Source organism: Corticium candelabrum, chromosome 8 (assembly GCF_963422355.1).
Source record: "Corticium candelabrum chromosome 8, ooCorCand1.1, whole genome shotgun sequence".
In the NCBI taxonomy this organism is placed as follows: domain Eukaryota; kingdom Metazoa; phylum Porifera; class Homoscleromorpha; order Homosclerophorida; family Plakinidae; genus Corticium; species Corticium candelabrum.
In genome coordinates, this window is record NC_085092.1 from 1,058,839 (window position 1) to 1,077,880 (window position 19,042).

The window sequence follows — 19,042 nt, forward strand, 5'->3', positions numbered from 1 at the left end:
AATAGTGGTTAGAGTTCTGGTTGTTTGACCATGATGGCCTGGGTTCAATCCTGGGTGGCGACAGCAATAATGAAACGAGTCTGTTACTTCTTTCTCACTGTCTATTTTTGGCTATGTCTGTGAGAGTAGACTTGTTTCCTTCGATGGGAAGTTTCTGTTATCTGGCATGAGGAACATTGGCAATGAGGATCAGTGCTTTCCTGGTAGTCATTTTTATCTACTGGGCATGCTTTTAGAGCTGGCGAAATCCTCGTAGCGCACGCAATCAATATCGATAAGCCAGTTACTAGCACCATGTAGATTACACGGAAACATGTACCACTCTGAGGCTTAACTGCGGGGTTGGTGTGCGCCCAGTTGAGGGTAAAGACCCTACTTACCCTACTTAGAGGGTGATGATGACATAATAATACTAGTGTTGTGGATAGCGACAATGGCTACCACTCCATGGTTTGGGGGTTAAGTGACGACAGTAAATTATGAAACTTGTCTGCCTTTCTTTCTCATGTTTCTACAGCTTCAGCGATTTCCTGGTGGACATCGATATTCATTAGACGTGCTCTTTTGAGTTCATGGTCACCGTAAAGCCTGCAATCTATATCGAATTGGGTAGTCATTGATCGCTGTGTGGACTACACAGAAACATGTACCCTGCTGGGCTCACCTGCTGGGTTTGTGGGCGCCCAGATGGGGTAAAGACCTCACTTGCCCATCATGGAGGGATAACGACACAATAATAATAACTATTTTGTTGTTTAGTATTAGTACACTGTACTGTTGTAGTTTGGCGTTTTGTATTTATTTAATTGATTTTAATGACATTACAGACATGCTATGATTGTACATGCATTTGTCATGTCTAGTTAATTAGATCATTGTTTCATTTGTGTTGTTACATACAGGTGCTCCATACAGTTTACCCTCATTGTACAGATCTCGAAATTGCAGAGAAAATCGTAGAAACAACAGTACCTAATAATAAATGATCTTTAGTTGGTTTATTGACATATTGTATCGACCCAGTTAACTGGTTAGTTACCCCACCAGACAAGTTACCTGGTCAGCTTGATAGACTTCCAGCCGTGAAGTAGCTTTTGGTAAAGTGTCTTCAAATAATGGTATAACTAGATTTAGTTTGATTTGCTTAATTATGATTGTTGCATTGGAGCAACTGCAGACATAGCATTCGAGGTTGCATCTGCTACCAAAGCAATAGCAAGAGTCGCAATAATAAAGTAGTTGTTTGATGTGTTTGTATTAGAAGTTGTATATTGGTATAGTATCAGCAATCTTTCATAACACATAAACAAGTTTCATCTGTTTATGTTTATGTAAGAACCACAAATACTAATTAATATAAAACATGTAGTAAAATGTAGGTAGAAAAAATATAACTACACAGACATGTTGCTTCCAGTTGTTTGAGTAAGAATAGAGCCATACAACAACAGCTATAAAATCGTTAACATCAATGCTATTGCTGACTGCTTGTAAGGCCCAACAAAGGCTCACGCAATGCATCATTTGATTCATCCATTATCTGATCTTTATCAAGTGATACAGACAGGTTTGATTTGTCTCCATTAGGTATGTTTGCGGATTGCATTTCCACGGAGGTACCTTTTGTGCTGACTTCAGCATTACCAGGGCTATGAGGTTGCCTAGAATTTGTTCCTTGTCGGCTTTTACTTTTCCATTCTTCCTTTCCTTCTTTCTTTCTAAATCTCTGCCAAGCATAGAAAAGAAACCACAAAAAAGCAGCAGCATAAGGAACAAGAAACAGAGTTTCTGTAATATAGGATGGCACAGGGGTGCGAGATGTGTACATCTGCAGTGCATTCACAACAACAAGATTGAAAAGAAGACATGTCTCCACAATATTGTCACGAATACGAAAGTAAGGCTGAAGCTGACCGTGAAATGAAAGAAAAGCAGAAATGAAAATAATCATCAGTGTCTGATGGAGATGTGGTTCACCAGAAAAGCAATGAATAACAATTAGCAGAAGCCTTCTACCAAAATTCCAACCTTCTCCCCACCAATACTGCCCTTTGAAAGCTTGAAGACTGATGTCAGATACTGGTTTGAGTTTGGTAATCCAAGGCAAACCAAATGCAACAAAGAAAGGAAATGGAATAACGTAGAAAATTGCAATAATGATAGCAGCAATGGCAAATTTGGTATGTTCACCAGTAAAGCATCTAACGGTGGCATCTCCATACCAGTAGTAATCATCTCCATCTTCTAATGGCACACATTGCAAAAGAATAAATGTTGTGTATGATATACTAACATAAGTCAATGTCAGTAAACTCCAGAAAGCACGGAGGACAGGAATTCGTGCCATACGAGCAAACTTTCGAGCAAAGATGACAAAGATAGCCATACAGACAAAGATGCACGTTGGCATAAAGTACTGGAGCACAGTACTGTGGAGTGGTGTCATGTTTTCCCACATACATATGTCCTCTCGGAAGTTCAGGTTGGCAATGCCAGCAAAGTAAGCAACCCATTTCTGGGACAGAATTCCACTCGGCGCAACTGCATTTAGTGTAAATCCAACCATCTGGAAGTAAAACACAAATGAACGGAGTACACCAGAAGCCACATTTAAGTTGAATAAGACTGCAACCACTACTACAAAGGCTGATAATAATGAGAGTAAAGGAAACTCCCACTTGTATTGATCAGCACAGTTAGTTTGACATTTGGAATAGAGCGAGCCAAATGTTGCACTGTAACTTTCAGCACATTTCCCACAAAGAGTTCCATTGCGTCCTTTGGTACATTGAGCATCTGGTCGAACACGTGGATCAAACCAGCAGCTATCACTAGTGCACACGCAGTAACCAACAGGACAGCTGTGTGATACAAGGTGTCCACCATTGGTAATGTGGCCAATCCAATATCCAGCTTCCACTCTGACCTCACCATGGAAATGGCATTCAATGACATGAGTGTGTCTATCTTTATTGTTACACACACAAGTCCGGGACTGCGGATCATATTTAAAACCAGCAAAGCAATTCGTTAGTCTCACATAAAAGAACTGGTTGAATGATGTCATCTGAGGTCGAATTGAAATTTCTGAAGTGGTGGTTCTAAACCCAGAAAAATGAATAAACGTCCAACCAGTTGCAAATTGAAATTCCTTATTAGGACCGTTTGGATAAATTAGCAACTGATGAGCAGATGAAATACCTAAATCATTTTTAGTACTTGTTTCAACTATTGTTGATCCAATCACATCAAGACCAAGAGAATCTTTTCCGGTAGCAGCCAGATAATATGAAATACCGGGTGCAACACAGTAGACATTTTTATCATCAGGACATCGAGTGTCACTGTTCAACAAATGTTTTGTGGTTATGTGGTCTCTAATGTCAGCTTCCAGTGTAGCATTGATTGTTACCATTTCAGACCTAATATCATTAGGTTGATTGTTGACATACGAAAAGCTAGGTGATCTGAGTGCATGTGTAAAGTTGAAGCCACTGCCTTCTTGCCATGCGCAAATGTCCAAGGAATATGCATGAATAGCTCCACCTCTACCAATTGCATCTGCTTTGTTGTTGACAAACTTGATGTTTGCGTTCAGTTGCTTTTGTTTATCATAAACGGAGGTGTAGACATCATCATGACTGAATGGATTTATGAAACAGCGATGATTCCGTGTAGTAGGTCCAAGAAAACGCCATTCTCTGAATACACCAATGTTGTTCACAAACAGAGCACCACCACTATATGCAGTGTTGTTTTCAAAACTTAATGTTGCACCTTTGTGGACCCAAATTGTAGATCTTTCATGCAGGTGTATTGCCCCACCAAGCAGACCATGGTTGTCAGAAAATGTGACTGAATCAGATACAGTCACCCAAGAATGTCCAAGAATTAGAAATGCAGATCGATTATTGGATGTCACTTTTATCACACCAGTTAGAGATACGTCAACATAAAGAGCAACTAACGCACTGCCTTGACCACCTCTTAACACTTTGTTTCCAACAAACAATGTGTCATGGCATATTGTTGGCATTGGCCAGTGTCCCTCTTCCAAGATATTATTCAATGAAAGTGCACCACCTTGTTTAGCCAAATTCTTTGTAAAATTTGATTTTGCTACTGCAACTTGAATTTCAGTAGAATAGTCAGCAAAGAAAACTGCAATTGCAGCTCCTACATTTGCATAATTTGAATCCAACAAAGAATTGTTTATATCAATAGTACCTTTGCTTTTTCCAGACATCAACAGTGCAATTGCTCCTCCATAACCCTTCTTTGTAATGTGCCCCTGGGGCTCTACATAGCCATTACTCTCAGTACGGCAATTGGTAAAAATGCACTCATCAATCAGAACATGAAAGTCATCAGGTGATGAGTCCACATTAATGTAGACACCAGCACCATTTACTGCAATGTTGTTGTCGAAAACTGAAGAGAAAATGGACACATTTACTGAATACCTGTACATCATGTTTCCCTGGAGACAAATTCCTGCACCATTTCCAACATGAATGTCTGTCTGCGTCAAAGTTGTGTAATATAAATTAAAAAAATGACAGAATTCTATTGTCAACACGGCTGCATATGATGTAGGAGGCAAGTGTTGATCAAGACTAATTTTGACTCCAGCTGAATAACTAACATTTGATCCAATAAACCGACAATGAGATATTTCCACAAAGTCGTAACCATTTTGTACTTCAATCCCAATTCCTTCATTGTCGACAAATCTGCATGAATTTACGATCAGCTTCCTGCAGTTATTCACAGACACAACAGAGAAAGTCGATAAACTGTTCACTTGTGCAGAGCATCCAGTAAATGTCAAGTTTGTGATCGCGAGGCTGATCAAACCATCAAAAACTAAAGCTGCACGAGCTGAGTTTCCAGTGCACGTTATGTTCGTGCGATCTTTATCTTCACCCATCAAGGTCACGTTCATTTTGCTCTGAAATATGGCCACGCCCATCAATGTATCGTACTCCACGAAATGGACAGTCGGTGAGAAGACGACGTAACAGTGCACATCAGTAGAGTCGTCCACATCAATGGTTCTCATGTCTTGAATCACGGACTTGAGACTGCTGCAAGGAGCCGTTCTGTCGCCGCAATAGGGCGGGGCAGGTGTGTCATTAGAGACGTCAGGTGAAATGTAGTAACGACGCTTTACAGCATCTGATATAATCGGTGGACAGACAAGAAATAATAAAAATAAGCGGAACGCAGTAATTAGCCACATGACTTGTTTTACTGCAAAGCCTCGCATACCAGATCTCCTAACAGAGCTCGCGCGCAGCTCTAAAAGTACGCAGAACGAGGTCTTCGATTTTCGGCTTTTATTCGACCTTGGCATTTGTTGGAAGTCGGCTTTTAATTAATTAAATATGACAATGCGGTATAAATATTTACCAATTACCAATTTGGCAAATATAATGTTTCCCTTAGACCCTTTGCAATAGGCGGGGCTTATTTCTTGGGCGGCCCACTTAGAGGACATCTGGATCTAGTTAGCTTGCGTTGTAAAAATGACGAACGTCTGTGCTGTTGTTGGCTGCGGCAAACGTGCTGGCAGGAACAAGTCGATAAGCTTTTCCCGTATGTCTACTATTACTGAAAGTCAGGAACAGCAGACAAGGCAACCAAGTGAGCGGAGACGGCGAGAATGGCTACAGGCAATTAGTCGACAGGACGTACAACCTGAACGGTAGGTATGTGAGAGTCTGTTCCGTTCATTTCGTGAGTGGAAAGCCTAGCCAGCTATACGACTCTACACATCTTGATTGGGTTCCATTTAAAAATCAAGGGTATGTCAAGAAAACAGTAACTATAGCAGGCAAGGTTGAGAGGTACAGTAGGGCAGTTGAAAGGAATGCAAAACTACGTAGGATTGACATCACAGACTCGGAGAAAGGGTTGGTTGATGAGATTGAAGGTGGTGATGAAGCTGAAATTGGAATGCTGCTCAAACAGACCTTACTATGAAAGATTACATGAAAGCTGAGTCAGAACTTGAAGATTACAAAATGCAACTGGAGGACGCTAGGAGCTTCCTTCGAAGTATTGCACTGACAGATAATGCTTTTCGCAACAATGACAAGAAAGTGTCTTTCTATTCGGTCTTCCTAGTTGGGAAATATTTTCAATTTGCTCACCTTCCTAGAGTCACACCTGATGTCACACAGCTCACTTCTCCCTTTCAGCAACTTCTTATGACTTTTACGGGGCTAAGACTTAATTAACTTGTTATTAGAAAACTTGGCCTACCGCTTCAACTTACACACAGCTACAGTCAGTCGAATATTTCCCACACAATTGATGTGATGTATATACGACTGAAGCATCTCGTGTTTTGGCCAGAAAGGAACATCCTTAGTGTCACCATGCCTTTGGACTTTGTCAAACATTGCCCTTCTTGCGTAGTAATAATAGACTGTTTTGAAATATTTCTAGAACGCCCCTCTAATTTGTTGGCTAGAGCTCAAACATGCTCTGCATACAAGCACCATAATACAATCAAATACTTAATTGGAATTACAGCAGAAGGTAGTGTGAGCTACATCTCTGAAGGTTGGGGAGGACGAGTGAGTGATAAGCGACTTACAGACAACTGTAGAATTCTTCACCATCTTCTTCCAGGAGATACTGTATTGGCAGACAGAGGGTTCGACATTCAGGAAACTGTTAGCCTGTATTGTGCAAGAATCTCTGTGCCTGCTTCCACCAGAGGCAAAAAAACAGCTAACAGAAACCAATGTTGAACAAACAAGAAGAATAGTTGATTTGAGAATACATGTTGAGCGTGTAATAGGACTGAGACAAAAATATCGATTGTTGAGTGCAGTACAGCCAATTGATGTTGTGATATCCAGAACTGATTCAATTCCTATGTTAGACAAGCTAGTTCATGTATGTTGTTCTCTTGTAAACCTATGTAATTCTGTGGTGCCATTTGATTGAGTCTTAGTGAACAGAAATTAAGTTATCATGAAGTTTGATTGAATCTCTTCAGTTTGATTGAATCTTAATAAACAGAAACAGTAATTGAATTTTAATGAACAAATAATAAAGCTATCATGAAGTAATTTTTTGAGCCTCTTTAGCTGCTTCTTGCAATCGGGACAAAACCATTTTCAGTCTTTGGAGCAGAACTAAGTTTTAAGCAAGTGAAGTGAAACCACTTGTGTTGACATGATGGACTGTCACTAGCTACCGTGTCACCACATTCCGGCTGTCTGCAATAGCAATACAATGCAGTTGTGTTGCCATTCCCTTGCGTAATAGATGCCGAGGAACTAGAGGATGGAAGAGAAGCAACCTGAGGTTTATCGATGCGTGAAAACTACTTGCCAATGAGATCAGGTAAGGCAGCCAGTCTGAATAATAGACCAGCTTTCTCCACACAATCTGTCCACAAGTCTTCATCCGGATATACTCTTTCTATAAGTATATCTTTTCCAGTCTATAAGATGAAGTCACAGTAACTTCGTTGACTGCAAAACAGCTGGCATTGAACCTATACGAAAAAATTTATCAGATAGGATGTGATTCATGACACTGCCAAGAAATGACATACTTGGTAGTAGTAAGGGTGACGCTTCTTTAACTGAAAGTTTTCTCGAGGCGCTTCCTCCAAGGAAAACTTTTTGTCAAGGACGGCATCATTTAATAAATCGTTTCTTTTGCAGTAAGGACACTAAAAGACAACCAAAAGTAATAAATATATAACAAAATTACATAATTTCTCAAAATCTTACAAACCTTAACATATGCCTTCTCCACAACACAAGCACGCAACAGCACCGTCCGGTGAAGTACCCATGAATGGATACAGAGGATGGATAAACAGCCCACGTTCAGACACAGAGAAATTGTCATGATCTTTGCTGTATGAAGACATGTAGGTATCTCTAGCTGTTTTCTCGTGCTCACAACCCCATTTGGTGCTTATAGATTAAAATTTGTGTAATTCTGGATGGTATATGGACATAACAAGACTAGTGGATGGCATAGACGGATCTGTACAACGAACAGCTTTTAACTTAAAAGTTGTTATTCTGCCAGATCGCATTCTAAACCAAAAGCTGGACTTGGACTATTCTCTTGTTTTTTCCTCGATAACCTTGCTCTGCTCAGAGGTAACAGAGAGGCGTATATTTCTGCCATTGACAGCAAATCAGCAAAGTTGCAGGTGATATACTCTGGCTTGTATAGTTCTAAAAGAGGCCGAGGTAAGTCTTCTTGCAAAGCGTTTGGAATATAGTCCATGTGGTAGTCCTTTACTAGAGACAAAATGACAGGTTTCGCTGAACATGAAGGGAGTAAGGACATAAATTGGCATTTTTCTTCCTCAGTAGAACAGCTGTGTTTTTAGATCGCTTTGCAGGTTGCGCTGTCTGTGGCTACTCTTCATTTGGTGAGTGATGGTTTTGCAAAGCTCTGATGGCAACTTTCTTGCCCTGGAAGTTGATCAAACGAATGGGAGCGTAGGGTACTTCCATAGCCGGAGGCTGAATCCAGTACACCTTTTTCTGAGTCACTGTCATTGAATTCTTTATCCGAATCTCTGCTTCAATGGCCCATAGTAGAGAAGCCACGTGAGAACAACTTTCCTCTAGTCCTGCCATGCAGTTGCAATGAGGAGCTAGGATCTTCCCTGTTGCCTGAGCTGCTGTCCATGGACGTAAAGATTTTTCACTTAATCGCTGGAATGGTTTACCTGTGAAGACGGTATAGACTCGTAGTGTGGTGTTCTTAGAATCTATTAGTATTATTACGGTACTAAAGTCCGTTCATCGTACATGTGTGTCTGTGCCCTATTCACCATTGTCTCCACCTCCTCGCGTGCTTACTGTACATATCAATTTCATGCTTGTACGTGCTCGGAATCCCGAGATCTACAAATTTTCACACACCGCGCGAATTGTGTGAACGGACTTTAGATAGACAGTGCTACTACATTTTATACCTTTGCTGTAACAAGTCTGTTTTTACCAGCATCAGGAAGCACATGCACGATAGTTTCTCTCAACCGTCCAGCAACAAACCGTTGGTAAGACTCGAGGCTCTTATAATTCATCAAGTCTTCGCCAGTAAACGGAGTTGGAGTGTGTGGTGATATACTGTTTGTAACACTCTAGCACTCAACACACTACGAAGATACAATAGTTTCGCATGCGTGTCACTACGCTATTAATAGAGTCACTCCACATCTCCCTTACAGGTCGAGTTTCTTCGGCCTCTTTATTTGACAACCAGTCTGGCTTCTCGTTTGTGGCCTGGTTGGTGCTGTTTGACCAGTTTCCGTATTCTGGGGAGTTTCGATTTCAAGTGAAATGCCAAACTTTGGGATGGCTTTCAAATGTCCTCTATTTCTCCTCACCTCCCCGTTTTCTGTTTTGATGACATAGGATCGTGGAGTGTGGCCTGGACAGACGATTGTCCCTTGAGCTAGCTCTTTACCTGACGTTATCCAGACTTCCATGTCCTTTTGTAGTTGGGGCACGTCTTTAGCTCGATGCCTGGAGTCAAGTTCTTCTTCTGTTTACTTTTGAAAAGATTGTCTGCTTCACAAAAATTCCTCAGATAATCCCAGTGTGGGGTGAGTTGTGCTGTCGACTGTGGCATCGTTGTTCTCAATCGTCTTCCCATGAGCAATTCTGAAGGACTGAGAGTGCACCAAGGCAGAGGCGTGGATCTGTAAGCCAGCAGCGCGAGATGTGGGTCCTCCGCCTTTGTCAGTAGCTGTTTGATGGATTTGACCATCCACTCCACGAGTCCGTTGCTCTGCGGGTACCTAGGGCTGCTGGTTATTATGACAAATCCATAAGCCTTGGCGAACTCTTTGGTTTCCCGAGCGATATGCTGAGGTCCTTTGTCACTCCTGAGAATATCAGGGATGACGTGACGGGCCAAAAACAAATTTCAAGGCTTGAATTACTGCTAAGGCTGTGGTGGACGTCAACTTGATAAGTTCTGGATATCTTGAGAAGTAGTCAATGACAACAAGATAATGAGCTCCATTTAACTCCATCAAGTCCCTTCCCACAACTTGCCAAGGAAAATTTGGTAACTGAGAAGTCACGAGTGGTTCAGTTCCTTGTGGATTCTCTTTTGCACATGTGGGGCATTGTTGCACCAATTGATATATCTGTTGTGTTATCCCCGGCCACCAGACGGAGGTGTGGGCTCTCTGTCTGCAACGAACTATGCCCTGATGACCCTCATGAATTTTTTTCAGGACATCTTTTCTGAGTTCGTCCGGAATCACTACACGGTTGTTGTATAGCAGTAGGTCGTTGTGTACCGTCAGTAGCGATCTTACTCTCCAAAACGGGATTAGAGAAGTTTCCTCAGGACATTTGTCGAGCCATTGTGACTGACAGTACTGCATCACTTGGGCACACATGGCATTTCTAGCTTGTGCTTCTCGGTACGTTTGTAGTCTGTCCGTTGTAGTTGGTAAATTAGCAACTACCTCATTGATGAAGGTCTCAACATCGTCCTGTAGAGAATCCTCGGTGATCTGTTCTTGTAGGGGTGCTCTTGACAACGTGTCAGCTGTATAAAGCAGTTTCCCAGGTACATGTTCAATCATAAAGTCGTATCTCGCCAAACGAAGTCTAAAGCGAACAATTCTTGGCGGTAACCTGTCCAAGTGCTGAGTGCTAAGCAAAGGAACTAACGGCTTGTGGTCGGTCTCGATATGAAATTTGCGACCAAGTACGTAATCTTGAAACTTATCGCAAGCCTATGTTAATGACAGAGCTTCCTTTTCAATTTGCGCGTAGCGCTTCTCAGTATCTGTCATGGACCGTGATGAGTATGCTATCGGCTTCCATTTATCTCCGGCTTCTTGAAGAAGTACTGCGCCTAGACCGTGTGATGACGCGTCAGCGGATACTTTCACCTTCTTCTGCGGATTGTACAGCTCCAGGACAGTAGGACGAGTCAATTCATCTTTGATTCTTGTGAATGCTTGCTCTTGTCGATGTTCCCATAACCATGAGCATCTCGTACTCAACAGCTCTCTCAAGGTTGACTTATCTCTGAAAGATGTGGTGAAAATTTTCCCAATTGATTTTCCATCCCCATGAAGCGGCGCAATTCTGATACGTTCTTGGGCTGTTCTAGGTCTTGGATAGCTTTCAGCCGTGCTGGATACGCTCTAAGACCTTTACCATCAATAATGTGACCAAGAAATTTGACGGTGTGTACCCCAAACTCACATTTGGCCTTATTTAGAGTTGCTCCTGCCGCTTGCAGTCGTTGTAAGACCGAAGTCAGTCGGTCGTCGTGTTCCGTTTGACTTGTTCTGAATATGAGAACATCGTCCATGTGACATAATACTCCAGGTAGTCCCGAAAGAATCTTGCTCATTCGTCGTTGGAAAAGCTCTGACGCACTAGCGATGCCGAATGGTAACTTGTTGAAGCAGTACCGTCCTTGAGGAGTGATAAAGGTAGTCAGTAGCCTAGATTCTACCTCTAGAGGTATCTGCCAAAACCCACTATTAGCATCGATTTTGCTAAACGTTGTGGCTCCCGCCAATTGAGCAAGTGTGTCGTCCACGTGCTCAAGTTGTAACGATGTGATAGCCGGTAACCCTAGTAAATTGGTTTTCAATCCCTGGACAACGAAGATAGTCTCCTCTGATGTCTTTTTATTCACTGATAGTGTACTTGTGAATTGTCCCAATGTCCGAAGAGCTGTAGATGTTGGTCCATACAAGGCTTTGGACGGTTTTTGCAACTTTGGCATTTCTAACATTCTATGTGCCTCTTCTGTGATCACTGTCACCTCCGCCCCCGTATCTAACTTGAATGTTAGCTCTTTGCCTCCTACTGAAATTTGGAAGACCATGTGATCCTTTTGGATACGTTCACTGGAAATACATAGGCCCCGTCTCGACTCTCACTGTCCACACTTTCGATTGTCTTCGAGAAACATTGAGCTCCAAAGTGACCCTTTCGGTTAAACTTTGAACACCTGGCTTGTCTTGCTGGACAGTGGGCTTCTTTAGCATGATATCTTCCGCAGCGCTTACATTGGTGTCTCGCAGGTGGGGTTGCCGACTTTGACCGTCCGCCGCCAAACTGGTGTCTGCTTGCTTGCCATTTGCCACCTGTGGTGCCGCTTTTACCGCCTGCTGTGCCGCTTTTAGCGCCGTTTCGCACTTGCTCTATGACGATTGGATGGTCCTTGCTGCCGTCATCTTGCAGATGTTTATGCTGTATGTTCTTTCACGGCTTCTCTCTGTCTTGTAGATCGTTTGACCTTCTCCAACGTAAGCTCAGCGTCACACTGTAGACGTTCTGATAGCGCCTGGTCTCTTATGCCGACGACAATTCTGTCCCTCAGCATTTCCTGTTGCAAACCTCCGTATTCGCATGTCTCGACCAGTTCGTACAAAGCGGTGATATACTGCTCGATAGACTCTCCCTCTAACTGATTTCGTCGATTGAAGCGCTCTCTATCGTAGATCACGTTGCGACGTATGCGGAAAATTCTTCGAATTTAGCAATCACTTCATCGTACTTCTTTTTGTTGTCTTCCGTGATGTTGGTGGAAGTTAGGACTCCCTCTGCGTCCTCTCCCATGCAGTAGAGTAACGTGGACACTTGACGTACTTCGTCCGCGTCTGCCAGGCCTGAAGCGATTCGAAACTGTGTGAATCTTCTCTTCCACCTCGGCCAGTCATCTGGCTGCCGAAAGTTGAAAGGACCTGGTAGTTCGAGTCGTATGAGTCCCACTCCTGTCGCCATGTGGTGATATACTGTTTGTATTTACTCTACTCAACACACTAGAACTCAACACACTACGAAGACATACTACGAAGATACAATAGTTACGCATGCGTGTCACTACGCTATTAATAGAGTCACTCCACAGAGTGAAGATCAGATACATGGCTAGATGAATGTGCTTAATGCTCGGCCACAGGTCTACGTCGTATTTCCAATCGTTAGCATCAATCTCGTAGGGATCAATCCCTCCTAGTAGCCGTATCTTTTCTTCATACCTACGTTTCGATTTTATATCAGTCAGAGAAGACTTGTAATCGTAAAGAACAGATGCTTTTTAGCCATAACTGAAACAATATTATCCCGGATGTCCTACAAGATGGCTGACAATCGTATTTAGTAACGTGACTGCAAAGAATCTATAGACCTGGTAATGAAAAATTAGTTAAGCTGCAAGCGTAAAAGTAGGACACCACAATGAGTGGTGGACTGCTTCGCGAGAAGCTCACTCTAACGGGCTAAATTGACCTATGGTCTGTCTGTCGGTATGTCGTTACCTATCTATCTATATCTATGTTTGTAAGCGTGTGTCGCTCTCGGGGAGTTGTTGAGCCAATCAGTAGTCGTTTTGGCACACGAAAAATAGGTAACGTAACGCTAGCTCGACAGCGAATCACTCTCGGAAATTTGGTGAGCCAATCAGCGGTCCTTTGGGACACCAACAATAGTTGACGTAACAATCCCGCGCATTATGACAGAAAAGCCGAGATGCCGTTAACATTTATTTTAGAGTAAAGTTCAGGTAATAGTTGTACGCGTTTGTAACTTTTTTTACAGAAGAACCGCAAAACAAACGAATTCATCGTTCTTCAAGAAGCCAAGCTAGAGCCCCATGGGACCGTGCATCTAGCTAGGCACCGTTGCATGCGCACGACCAACATGTCATCCGCGATCTTCAAGAGAGCAATATGTTTTAGGTAGGACTGATGATGAACGATCGACGTTGCCTTGCAAGAAAGATCCGTAGGAAACGTAGACGTCGCTTTCTTCTGGATCAGGTCGCTAGCTGTAAATGATGTCGCTTTACAGTATTTTCCATGCAGCGAGGAGACGTACATCGATCTCTAGCTACAACGAATTAGCGGAACGAAAGATGGCGACGGCTCAGCAAAAGCATGATAATGATCTGATGGTGCATCTCAATGGTTAATAAACTTATGATTTTTCAAGTGATGCAGGAGCGCTATACATGCAGAATTGAGAAATAACGTGGATAACAAGCCCGCTCCGTGCAAGAGTTGCGCAGCTGTCAGGCATGTGCATGCGCTGAATTCGAAGTAGTGTGAGACATTGATGGTATTTAGTTATTTATTTTTAATTACATTGATGAACCCATGTGTTTCAAAGAATTACAGTATACATTCTAGCAACAATTAAGCTAATCATTAATTAATCATAATGACAATATATAAACAAAACACACACACACACACACACACAAACCACACACACACACACACACACACACACACACACACACACACACACACACACACACACACACACACACACACACACACACATACACACACACATACACACACACACACACACACACACACACACACACACACACACACACACACACACACACAAACGCGCACATATATGCAAATGTATACGCTCGTAGCTCTGAAGCGAATAGAACACACCTTCATTTACCTAGTAATAATAATAGCTTAGCGGTTAGAGTTCTGGTTCTCTGACCATAATGGCCTAGATTCAATCCCTGGTGGCGACAGGAATACATTAATGAAACGAGTGTGTTGGTTCTTTCTCATTGTCTATTTAGCTATATCAGTAGAGTAGTCTTGTTTCCGTCGATAGGGAGTCGTCGATGGGGAGTTTCTGTGATCTGACGTTGGCAATGAGTGTAAGTGCTTTCCTGGTAGTCATTGATGTCTACTGGGCGCGCTGTGTCAGAGCTGGCAAAATTATCCTTGTAGCGCACGCAATCAATAATCGATAAGCCAGCTACTATATGGATGACACGGAAACATGTACCTCTGGGACGTGTACCACTTACCCTACGTAGAGAGTGATGACGACAAAATAATTCTAACACAACTGAAGGAATGGGTGTTGCTGCTCAATACCAAGCTCTTTGTACTCGGTATTATGAGCGCAACATTCTGCATCGAGATGTCAGTCCCACTTTGCCGCTTGTGCAGCGTACGCTTAGCAGTCGACCACATTGTGTGGCAAGCTGTAGTGCCTTGGCACTGATGGACTACACTAATCGACACAATTTGTGGCCTAGCTCTATTATCCACTGGGACATTTGTCGAGAGCAGATTGTATCGCCATCATCCTGACAGGCTTGGTATCTGTTTTAGAAACAAGAAGACAAACACTTGTCTTCTTATTGATATCAGCAGTCCTGCTGATGGCAACATTGCCAGAAAACAGGCTGAGAAGTTGACGAAATACAGTGACATGCGGGTGAATTAAGGTAAGCCGCCAGTGGCAGTGTCGGACACACTGGTCGTTCCAGTGGTGTTGAAAGCGTTGGGCACAGTATACGCAGGTATTGCACGGTAGCTGGACATTATTTCAGGTCATCACAACCTACAACACTTACAGAAACAGTGCTTCTTGGATCCAGTCGGATCCTAAGTAGAGTCATGTCTTCTGTCTAGACAGCCATGATGGTCTAAGCACTTCTGAGGCAAAGTTTGCCTCCGGTGCTTACCAGAGACCTTACGAACCAAACTGACCTGGTTGAGCATGACATATAAATATTTTAGTGTTTGATATTAAAACTGTACTGTTGTAGTTGGGCGTTTTGTATTTATTTAACTAGCAAATTAATTAATCAATGTATGTAAGATGATTCTAATGACACTACATGTACAGTCATGCGATGCTTGTGCATGCTGCATGTGTTGATGTTTAGTTAATTAAATCATTGTTTCATTTCCTGTTGTTACGTTCGAGTGCTTGAATCATACAGTTTACCATTATGCAGGAAATGCAGAGAATTCAATACAATGTGTAGGAACAGCAGGTCCGTAATGCTGATGTTCAGTTGGTTATATATTGACATAATGTCGACCAAGTTACCCGATCAGACAAGTTACCTGGTCAGCTTGATAGACTTCCAGCTGTGAGGTAGCTTTCAGTAAATTGTCTTCAAATAATGGTATAATTTAATTTAGTCTGATTTACTTAATTATGGATGTTGCATTGGAGGCTGCAACTGCAGAATTAGTTGAATCTGCTTTCACAGCAATAGCAAGATCTAGAGTTGCAATAATAGAACAGTATTTGGTCTGTTTGTATTGGAAGTTGTACAATAATATTGGTATAGTATCAGCGATCTTTCACAACACATAAACAAGTTTCATCTGTTTATGTTTATGTAATAACCATAATACTAATTAATATAAACATGTAGTAACATGTTGGTAGTAAAAATAAAAGTACACAGCCATGTAGTTTACAATAATCAATAGTTAGCTTTTAGTTGTTTGATTGATTAGGAATGGAAACAACAACAGCTAAAAAAATGTTGAACATCAATGCTAGTGTTGATTGCTTGTAAGACCCAATAAAGGCTCACGTAACGCACCATTTGATTCATCCATTATCTGATCTTTATCGAGTGATATACACAGGTGGGATTTGCCGCCATTAGTCATGCTTGCCGACTGCATTTCCACGGAAGTACCTTCTGTGCTGATTGCACCATTACCAGTGCTATGCGGTTGCCTAGAATTTGTTCCTTGTCGGTTTTTGCTTTTCCATTCTTACTTTCCTTCTTTCTTTCTAAATCTCTGCCAAGCATAGAAAAGAAACCACAAACAAGCAGCAGCATAAGGAACAAGAAACAGAGTTTCTGTAATGTACGATGGCACAGGGGTGCGAGATGTGTACATCTGCAGTGCATTCACGACAATAAGATTAAAAAGAAGACATGTCTCCACAACATTGTCACGAATACGAAAGTAAGGCTGAAGCTGAGCGTGAAATGCTACAAATGCAGAAATGAAAATAATCATCAGTGTTTGATGGAGATACGGATTGCCAGAAAAGCAATGAATGACAATTAGAAGAAGCCTTCGACCAAAATTTCCGCCCTCTCCCCACCAGTGCTGCTCTTTGAAAGCTTGAAGACTGATGTCAGATACTGGTTTAAGTTTGGTAATCCAAGGCAAACCAAATGCAACAAAGAAAGGAAATGGAATAACTTAGAAAATTGCAATAATGAGAGCAGCAATGGCAAATTTGGTATGTTGACCAGTGAAGCATCTAACGGTGGCATCTCCATACCAGTAGTAATCATCTCCATCTTCTAATGGCACACATTGCAAAAGAATAAATGTTGTGTATGATATACTAACATAAGTCAATGTCAATAAACTCCAAAATGCACGGAGGACAGGAATTCGTGCCATACGAGCAAACTTTCAAGCCAAGATGACAAAGATAGCCATACAGACAAAGATGCACGTTGGCATAAAGTACTGGAGCACGGTGCTGTGGAGTGGTGTCATGTTCTCCCACATACATATGCCCTCTCGGATGTTCAGGTTGGCAATGCCAGCTAAGTAAGCAACCCATTTCTGAGACAGTATTCCACCTGGTGCAAATGCATTTAGTGTAAATCCAACCATCTGGAAATAAAAAATTAATGAGCGGAGTACACCAGAAGCCACATGCAAGTCTAAAAAGACTGCAATAACCACTACAATGGCTGAGAATAATGATAGTAAAGGAAGCTCCCACTTGTATTCATCTTTACAGTAAGGTTCACATTTAGAATAGAGTGAACCAAATGTTGCACTGTAATTTTCAGCACATTTACCACAAAGTGTTCCATCACGTCCTTTAGTGCATTGTGCATCTGGGCGAACACGTGGATCCAACCAGCAGCTGTCACTAGAGCAAGCGCAATAACCAACGGGGCAACCCTATGATACAAGATGTCCACCCTCGGTAATGTGTCCAATCCAAAATCCAGCTTGCACTCTTACTCCGCCATAGTATCGACATTCCATGATATGATTGTGTTCGCCTTTACCATTATCGCACTTACACGTTCGAGACTTTGAATCATATTGAAAACCAGCAAAGCAATTGATTAGTCTGACGTTGAAGGATTTCTGGAGAAAAGTCGTCTGAGGTCGAACTACAATTTCTGCTGTTGTGTTTAAAGAACCAGCAACGTGTAAGCTCGTCCAACCAACACCAGCTGTAAATTGAAATTCCTGACTTTGACCTTCTGAATGAGTTAACAGGTGGTGATAACGTGAAATACTAATATTTCTAGTACTTGCATTGACTATTACTGCTCCAGAAACATCATAGCCAAGAGAATCTTGTCCCCTAGCTTTCAGAATATATGAAATACCAGGGGTAATACAATAGACATTTCTATTATCAGAACATCGAGTGTCACTGTTCAACAAATGATGTTTGGTTTTGTGGTCTATTGTGTTAGCTTCCAGTGTGGCATTGATTGCAACCATTTTGGAGCTAATATTGTTCGGCTGATTGTTGACATACGAAAAGCTAGATGATCTGAGTGCATGTGTAAAGTTCAAACCACTGCCTTCTTGCCATGCACAAACGTCTAATGAATGTGAATAGATAGCTCCACCTCTACCAACCACATCTGCTTTGTTGTTGACAAACTTGACTGTTGCATTCAGTTGTTCATGTTTATCATGAAATCTGGTGTAGCCATCAAAACTGATTGGATTTATGAAACAGTAATCATTCCGTGCAGTAGGGCCTACCAAATGCCATTCTTTGGATACACCATTATTGTTCACAAACAGAGCACCACCACTATATGCAGTGTTGTTTTCAAAACTTAGCGTTGCACCTTTGTGGACACGAATTGCAGAATATTCATGCAGATGCATTGCCCCACCATACAGACCATGGTTGTCACAAAATGTGACTGAATCAGATACGAACACCCAAGTATGTCCAAGAATTAGAAATGCAGATCCATTATTGGATTTCACTTTTGTTACTCCAGTTAGAGATATCTCAGCATAGACGGTAACTAATACACCACCTTGCCCACCTCTTAACACTTTGTTTCCAACAAACAATGTGTCATGGCATATTGTTGGCATTGGCCAGTGTCCCTCCTCCAAGATATTATTCAATGAAAGTGCACCACCTTCTTTAGCCAAATTGTTTGTAAAATTTGATTTTGCTACTGCAACTTGAATTTCAGTAGAATAGTCAGCAAAGAAAACTGCAATTGCAGCTCCTACATTTGC

At 41.9% G+C, this 19,042-nt stretch overlaps 2 protein-coding genes across 2 annotated transcripts; both read right to left on the minus strand.

The window, feature by feature from the left end:
• Positions 1 to 1,261: 1,261 nt before the first annotated feature.
• LOC134183626 (uncharacterized) lies at positions 1,262 to 5,062 on the minus strand. The gene has a single exon (XM_062651210.1). It carries the CDS (start codon positions 5,060 to 5,062, stop codon positions 1,475 to 1,477), a length of 3,588 nt encoding a protein of 1,195 aa, XP_062507194.1. The 3' UTR covers positions 1,262 to 1,474.
• An 11,760-nt stretch (positions 5,063 to 16,822) lies between these two features.
• Positions 16,823 to 18,715, minus strand: LOC134183465 (uncharacterized). The gene has a single exon (XM_062651014.1). It carries the CDS (start codon positions 18,671 to 18,673, stop codon positions 17,717 to 17,719), a length of 957 nt encoding a protein of 318 aa, XP_062506998.1. The 5' UTR covers positions 18,674 to 18,715; the 3' UTR covers positions 16,823 to 17,716.
• Positions 18,716 to 19,042: the final 327 nt, after the last annotated feature.

Excerpts from the sequence above, each read along its gene's own strand:
- LOC134183626 (XM_062651210.1), bottom strand. The coding sequence starts at position 5,062 with ATGAGAACCATTGATGTGGACGACTCTACTGATGTGCACTGTTACGTC.
- LOC134183465 (XM_062651014.1), bottom strand. The coding sequence starts at position 18,673 with ATGCATCTGCATGAATATTCTGCAATTCGTGTCCACAAAGGTGCAACG.